The sequence below is a fragment of the Citrus clementina genome, unplaced genomic scaffold (genome assembly GCF_000493195.1).
Source record: "Citrus clementina cultivar Clemenules unplaced genomic scaffold, Citrus_clementina_v1.0 scaffold_7, whole genome shotgun sequence".
Classification (NCBI taxonomy): Eukaryota; Viridiplantae; Streptophyta; class Magnoliopsida; order Sapindales; family Rutaceae; genus Citrus; species Citrus x clementina.
In genome coordinates this window covers 6,724,432-6,733,095 of record NW_006262075.1, presented here as the reverse complement: position 1 = coordinate 6,733,095, position 8,664 = coordinate 6,724,432, and the positions used below count along the sequence as shown (strand labels likewise).

The following is an 8,664-nucleotide window of genomic DNA, read 5'->3' as shown; positions in this document are numbered from 1 at the left end:
TACCAGGAATTTCCGGGGGTCCTTCTCTTCATTTATTTATTATTTATTATATTTTTACACTCATTTTTCTCATTGGATTTTTTTTTTCCACTTAATTAATTAATTACCTGGAATATCAGAAACTCAATTAAATATTTTCGTTATTAGGAGGAAATGAGAACCAATGTGATTGAAAAAATAAAAATAACAATAAGTACGTGGCAAGTTCTTCAAACCTTAACTCATATTTACCCGCTCATGTTCTGTCTCTTTTTCACTTTTGCCAAAAATAGGATTATATTTGGATGCTTGAGATTTCGACAAGTGTACTCATACAACAGAAGTAGTTTTTTTTTTTTTTTGAATACTACAACAGAAGTAGTTACTGTCATTCTTTACAGATTTTACTTGGATTCTTTCTTTTTCTTTTTCTTTTTTTCCATTGAAAGGGTTTTTACTTGGATTCTAAGGTAGCGTTTACTTTTTGGATTAGATTGGTAATTCTGAGGAGTGGGAATCCTAGGATTGGGAGTGTGGAGTGGGAGTGAGAGTAGGTTGTTTACTTACACTGGAATGAAAGTATGGATTAGAGATCAGAATCTAATTTATGTGTTTACTTTGTCTTGGATTGGGAGTAAATAGTTTCAAATTACAATTTTATCCTTATTTAAAGAATTATAGTTTTTAATTACAAAACTAATAAAAAATATATTTAATGAATAATATTTATTTTATTATATTTGTAAATTTATTATAATTATTAATTTTAATACAAAATGAAACCTTATTTTATTTTATTTAATATAATTATATTAAATTTATTATTATATAAAATAATAATATAATATTATTTATTACAAAATTAATATTTTCTTAGAACAAACTATTTATTATTATTAATATTAAATAAATATAATACTATTATTTTTAAAATAAATATAATAATATTATTTTTAAAATAAATATAATAATATTACATTTATTAATTCTCTATTAATATAATAATATTATTTTAAAATAATTTTAACTTAGAATCAATGCAAATTATTATTTAGTTAAATATAATATTATTATTCAAATAAATATAATAATATTATTCAAATAAATATAATAATATTTATTTTATTTTATTAATTATAAAATATTAAATTAAATTAAATTAAAAAAAATAAAAGGGTAAAAAAGGGAGAGGTGGGAGTGGATTCCCACTCCCACTCCCCACTCCAAAAATGGGTGGGGCCCACGGAGTGGGATTCCCACTCCCTTCCCATTTAGAGGAAGTAAACGCTAGAGTGGGAGGAATCCACACTCCTCACTCCCACTCCAGCAAGTAAACACAACATAAAATCTAAATCCCTATTTCCCTCTTGGTTCTTTATATACAATTGTGTTGCAATAATCATTTATGAAACAGTTTTTCTATGTCCCAAGTAAAATTCATTTAAAATTATTTTTTTTTTCTTACAGAGCGTGCATATACTGATATCAAATTTATTAAAGAAATCTTTAATCTCAAAACTTAAGTTAATAGGTAATATTCTCTCATTTTATATAAATAATAGAATATTTGATTTCGAATAACTCGTGTGGGTCTAGAGAGATCAAACCAGAGTGCCAACAAAACAACTCTCCCTTATAAGAGTAATGATAGGTATCTTAAATTTTTTATCTCAAATGATGTGGTATTCATTAATTAGTTGATAACTCTTTACAAAAATCCAATGAATTAATTGTATTATCCCAAGAAATTAATTAATTAATTAATGCCTTAATTATTTGGGATAAAAAAAAATGAAATATATAGCACTACCCCTCTTATAATGTGAAACAAATCTAATTCTAAAGTCTGTTAGATCCCGGAGATCAAAACAGTAAGTTAAAAGTTGAATCGATTTTGTAAGTGAAAAAACATACACAAAACCTAATTTAGTACCATGTTAAGAAAATTACTTCATTTGAAAAGACTACTTCAACAACCAATTGATAAATGCCACATCATTTAAAATAGTTATTTGGGGAAAAAAAATTGAACATCTAGTATTACTCCTCTTATAATGTGAAACAAATCTAATTTTAAAATTTATTAGATTTCAAAGATCAAAACAGTGAGTTGAAAGTTGAAACAACTTTGTAAGCGGAAAATCGTACTCAAAACCTTCGCTTAATTTAGTACCATGTTAAGAAAATTACTTCGTTTAAAAGCTTTGCTTATGAAGGTAAAAAATTGAATAATAAAAGTTATTCTCAAATCCCTTAGCAAGAATAAGCAAAATAATCCCCTATCCATTGGAACATAATGCTAGAAGCAGGATTAAATTTATGGTATTTTCACCAGTAAATGCTGCACTGGATAACAGATATGCAGATCTGTTCCCAGAATATATCTGCACAGGGAGAGCATGTTTTGATGGTCAATTTTGTACAACATATATATATATATATATATATATATGGTTAGAAATGTAATCAAATCACACGGTTGTGATCGCACTGATGGTTTATTAAGAAGGCCGACGTGGATCCCAAGTTGAGGCCTGCCATTCACCACCAGACGGATTAATCTAGGCACAGCCATTTTTTATTTTTTTAATCAATGATTCAATTTTTATTAAATAATTTTCACTTTTTTTGTTTTTCCAATTTTTATATAGTTGGCAGATTACCAACAATGTCGTGTGGATGTAAGGTCGTCTGAGGACGGCAAAAAATTTTTCTTTCTCATTGATTCGTTGTGGCGCAAATTTTTGTTCCATTAATTTCTACCAAAACATCATAAATTAATTAATTTAATAAATGCTTTTTATTTTTCTATTTGGATTATTTATTATATCAAGGTGGCCTTGGCAGCGTCTCAAGAGTACTGCCTAGAAATTGATTACAAAAATAAGCTTTTCAGATTGTACATGCTTTATCCATTCTTGAAACTTGTTGCTAAAGTCATGGATTCTATCAATTAAAGGAGAATTTCTTTATATAATTTGATTAATATCAAATGATCTGGAGATTATTCATAATATTTCGACTACATAAGAATTCATTATTTGAAAGCAAAAAAAAAAAAAAAAAATGTACTTTCTTAATTGGCAAGAGTCAAGAGGATCAAATGATCTCCTCATAATAATAATAATTATTATTATTATCTTAAATATCTACATTATAAAATATTGAGCTATGATAAAATACTCGACGGGCGACATGCCCAATAATGATTGAAATTTAAAATTGCAATTAGTTCATGGGTGCACGCCACGACCATCACGTCTTGTACCAAAATCAAATATTAAAATTGAATATTATTATAATTATACTAAATTAAATATTTATTGTTGTTGCATGTCTACAATGTCCTTGTAATTAATTTATGTAGTGGGTTGCCGGTTTCTTTCGGGAGACCAAATCAATTATGGGTTTAAATAGAGAATTTGGATTAAGACGATGACTTAAAGTTAAGGGAAAAGGTTGGCAACAATCAATAATTAATTCATTTCTTTTCATTTGATTGACGTACGTTGCCCAATATTGCCTCATCAATTTCCCTATTGTCTAATTTGTCTTTATTAAATTTTATGCAGCATGCAGTGCAGCGACTTAATATTTTCACTATTTTTAATTGTTAGAAATTTTGATGAATAACTATAATAATAATAATAATAATAATAATAATAATGAGACTTAATTAAAAGGGTCGGTAGCAGCACGAACAGCAAATGACAATTGTTCGTGGAACATTCCAAACTCTTTAACATTATCAAATGTTTTTAGGTGAACATATTTTTGTGAATCACCACTGGCTAATTAAGGAGTAGTCATCGGGGTTTTAAATAGTTTGTTTTGTGATGCATTTGTTGATTGATAATTCCTTTTTATATTGGGATTTTTTGTGATTATCGTGTCTATTGGCGACGGCTAGAAACCGACCCTACAATGATTCTTTCGTGTTTTCCTAGCAAGAAAGTATATAGTGCAGCGATAATGCTAACTAATTATTGAGTATGTGACGTGCAATTTAATTTAATTTAATTTAATTATCCTTTACATCTTTTTAAAATAAATGAACACATGACATGATATTATTTGTTCGTTATATAATTGATATATATTACTTTTAATGTGTTTAAAAATTTATTATTCGAAACGGTTCCTTTTCAGTCTCGTTAGGCTCTGTTTGATAACATCTTTTCAAATAGTACTTATTTGAATAGAGTTTTTATTCAAAACATTTCAGTTGTTTAGTTGTCAATGATAACTTTTATTAAAAATTATAAAATTAATTTAATAGATTATTTTTTTAAGTTATGTTATTAAAAAAAATCATTAAATAAGTCCAAGATATTTTATAATTTTTACATTTGATAAAAGCATTTCAACCTTTATTTCGAAAATCTTAAAAATTGAGTGTTTGTTAATAGACGTAAAATAATTTATTTAACCTTCAAAAATTGTATTAAAAACTAATTAAATAACAACAAAAATTTTAATAATAATTTATAAAATTAAATAATCACTTATAATAATTATGAGATAAGCAACCGGTTAGCGTGTGCGCGTTTGATGATTGAATTCTCCACTACTCAGGAAACAAGCAAAGCAATGCATTTTGAAGCACCCTTTTTTGTCAACTTGCATGGACGCGTCGGTCGTTGTGGAAATTCATGCTTAGTTACCGCCATGATCGTAGGATTTGAATTTGAACATGAACCTACGTGAAAAAAAGATAAAAGAAAAGGCATTGAAAGATCCTTTTTATAATTCATTTTTAATATTCTCAACGTTTTTTTTTAAAGTCCTGAAACGTAAATATAGCCATTAAGCTAAAATAAAATTTGTTTAGCGGCACTAGAAATTTTGGTCCAGGGCATTATACAATGATATATGGTATTTAAAGATTAAAGTTGAAAGAAGATGTATGGATTATTGTCTAATGAATCATAAGTAACATAGGCCAAAATAAATAAGCATGATTTGAAGATCTAATTTATAAAGAACCATAATCTTTCTTGTCTATAATATAATTTAAAAAAAATTTTAGGTCGTCATAGAAAGCATGTCGTCGTTATTCTTAGGGCCATTTGAGATTGTTTTTTAAATACTCGAAAGTAATTTTGAAACGTTAGTTTTGATGTTTGTTAAATTCTTTTAAAATCACTCTAACTTACAATAATCTTGATAAATAAGATGGTGTAGATTTTTAAAATTTAATTTTGAGAATAAGTTTTATAATTAAAATAATTTCACATCTATTTATCCTTATTCAACAAGAAAATAAAATGAGAAATTTAAAGAGATTATTATTACTTTTATCAATAGTATTGAGATAATAGAATAAAAATAAAAATAATAAAATAAAATATTCATTTTAGTTATCAATTATTATAAATGTATAAATAAATTTTATTCAACATTACGTCATTTCAATCATTTATATTCTTATAGCAATTTAACAGTAGGATTGACAAAATACATATGATTGTTTAAAAACTAAAGCATCATCAAATTGGCCTTTAATATTTCCCACATTGATGATTTTTTGACAGTTTATTTGATAAAACATGGGTATCCTACTATCCTATACTTTTGTTAAAGAAAAGGTTAAAAAAATAAAAAGTGAGCTATAATCACGGGCAGAATAATATTACAGCTTGGGGGTTTATTTTTTTAAAAAAAAGTCTGAATTGAAATATATTCTATTTATATAGTACATAAAGTTAGATTAGATTTATAACTTTTGTGTTATGACCTATTTAATTTTGTTGTTTCTCAATTATAGCTCCCATAAGATAAAAACCTTAGTTCTACCCCTGGTTATATAAAAGTTCAATTTCGAAAAGTATGAACAATTTTAGATAAATTAATTTTACTTTCACAACAAATTACATGAACCAAATTTAAACAGAAGGAGAGGGAAATTCAAATGGGCATTTTTTAAAATTATTAATTTTTCCCAATGTCGCGCGGGACAGGCCAATCAGCAATGTGATAATCCTAAGCAGTGGTGGACCAACCACTGCTTTTTGACTACGAGGAGTCTTCTGATTCAAGTAACGCGTCTTGTGGACCGTCAGATTTGTTGACCTTTTCTTCATCACAGCAGTCTCTACACGTTCGAGCCACTTTGTCTTTGAGACTTTGACGTTCTAGAGTTTATGCGGGAGTTGATACAAGGGGAGGGCAAACTGGGGTTCGGACCGGGTTTGAATCAACCCGATCGGATTTTGAGTTAATCGGGTTATAAAAAATATACGAACTCAACTCAAATATGTGATCCGATCTAAATATATTTGGATTGGATCGGATCAAATTAAAGATTTATACTTGTTTTGGCTTTGATATATATATATTATTTTAGAATCGGATCGGGTCGTTGGGTTGCCCAAAATCCAACTTGATCAGGCTAGAGCCTTCATCCAAATCCAATCTGAACCTGAATTTATCGGATCGAATCGGGTCGAGTTATTTACCCACCCCTAGTTGATACTGTACGTGCGACCGTATCCAGCTCCAATGATTTTATTGGAATACTTGTGAATTTAGCAGTAATTAAAATCAAATCAAAATCATCTCTTAGATCGGGAGATAGGTCATCTCTCGATTATCGCCTAAGAAAAATAAAAATTTAATAAATTCGGTTTAACAAAATTACGGATCAAATATCAATTTTCTTTCAAGCAGTATCGAGATTATCTTTAGCAAATTGAAATTATTTATTTGTTTCTAAAAGCTTTTTTTGAGATCATAATTATTTTTTTGATAATAAAAATTATATATATTTTTTTAAAAACTCTTTTTGTTAAAGTATATTGTACGAATGGTTAAATAAAATATGCGATTAGGTGTTTTGAAGAAGGTTTATTTTGCATATTTGTGAACTGTTTTATATAAAACTGAATGTAAATTATATCTCAAAACTAACAAGACAGAATGTATCAAATTAAAAATGGATAGATTTTTTTGTCCATAAATTATTAAAATGCAAACATTTCACTAAATATTTCGTTCATATTTCAAATCTTTTAAATCCAATACTTTTGTCTTTTTAACATTTATTTATACAAAGAGGTATGTGTACGTAGAGTCCGATTACGGTAGTCTAAGGGTATTGAATCTCATAATTAAGTCAATAAATTAATTTCACCTTTACCCAATCCATGAGATACAACATCCAAATAAAAAGAGTGTTATGTAATACAAAAAAGGAAATGTGTCTGTATAGGACATGCATCTTTTATGAAAATTTTACTGGGTTAAATAGCCCACAGGCCCCGAGCAGCATAGCTATCCCCAAACAAAAGGGACCAAGCAAATGATGAGCTTAGCTACATGCTCATTTCAATGCTAGCTCTAAACGTCGTCTAGATCTTGATGCTTATTGTATGATTAGTTAAAAAAAACATTCAAATAGACAAAGAACAAAAAGAACGCCGAGTCAAATTTCTCTCTGTGCCCAGCCCCACACAGATTGTGTGTCATGTGAGAAGTGTTCTTGTCAAGTGCTCTCTTGCTGTTGCCAGTGCCTGAGATATAGTCTGCACTTCCAAAAAGAACATAGATGAGTGGCCCAGTTCCTAGGATTTGATTAAGTTAACACTTAAAAGTTACATAAAGCAAAAGTCTCGTACTCAAGATATCCCAAATTATTGGGTGATAAAGAGAATGTTAAAACGTTGGTGTTAGTGGGGTTAGTGCTGTTGGCTTGTGTGGCCTACACCAATGTATATAACCAGATCTTACTTTATGCAAAAGCATTAACGTTGGTTCATTAATTATATGTTGCTTATAGCCGAAGCAAACAGTGCATAAAGATAGATAAGTGCATCACCTGCTCAGCCAAAGGGGCCGCTCCATCCATGCTGTGGATTGCTACCTTTCCTGCTATCACACTGGGATCTGTTTCAAGTATTATCCTGCAGTGCACCAAAGTGAAGTGCGTGAATAAATAATGGGCTTTTGCGACATAAAAGACGGGAATCGGATACCCAATTGAGATGTTAAACCCAAAAGTTTTAAGCTGTTAGGTCCTGGGAAATAAATACCCTTGATCCACAATCTCATCGAGGCATAGGAAGATGAGATCCAGGTTCTCAAGGGCCTCTCTTTTGTCCACATTGTTCCTGCATTGTATTGAAAGGAAATGATGAATGGCTGAACTGAAGAAAGTAGCAGCAAGCAGAATCAGAAATAAAATACCTGAGGAGAAGTGTGACTGCATCAAAGAAGCCTTGAAGAACAGCGGCTAAGAGGAGTTCATTTTCATGATCACCTCCTGTAACAAAGAAGTGCAGGTCCTGAACAAACTTGTAGACAACAATGTTGTCCTGGAACATAACAATCTCAGCTGCATATGATCATAAGCAAGTCTTAGGATTGTTGTCTCGACAGCTAGTTCTGAAAGCGCAACAGATAATGTGCCGTGTATGCACGTACTTTTACTTGACAGCTAGTGATTATATTCCACAATATATGCGAATTAAATGCCACGACACCTTGATACAAAACAGGTTAGTTACCGAAGCATACCTTCCATTCGGGCATTCGTCCTCAAGGTCTTTGCAAACAAAGCTTTCTCGAAAGCTAATTTTGAATTGTTTGTTGGCCACTCATCAGAGAAATACTTGACTGCTACACGTTTCCCTTCAGAATCTAGAAGAAGAATGTTTTTCACCGAAGGGCAGCAATCCTATAAAATAT

At 29.5% G+C, this 8,664-nt stretch overlaps 1 protein-coding gene across 1 annotated transcript in view; it reads right to left on the bottom strand.

Moving 5' to 3' along the window:
* Positions 1-7,154: 7,154 nt before the first annotated feature.
* Positions 7,155-8,664, bottom strand: part of LOC18037712 (coatomer subunit zeta-2) — a 2,488-nt gene continuing 978 nt past the window's right edge. Inside the window, exons 2-6 of the mRNA XM_006426520.2 lie at positions 8,494-8,653; positions 8,164-8,311; positions 8,010-8,087; positions 7,796-7,880; positions 7,155-7,502 (exon numbers count right to left, since the gene is read on the bottom strand). Coding sequence (XP_006426583.2) covers positions 7,443-7,502; positions 7,796-7,880; positions 8,010-8,087; positions 8,164-8,311; positions 8,494-8,653 — 531 coding nt within the window. The 3' untranslated portion in view covers positions 7,155-7,442. The remainder of the gene's footprint in view (positions 7,503-7,795; positions 7,881-8,009; positions 8,088-8,163; positions 8,312-8,493; positions 8,654-8,664) is intronic.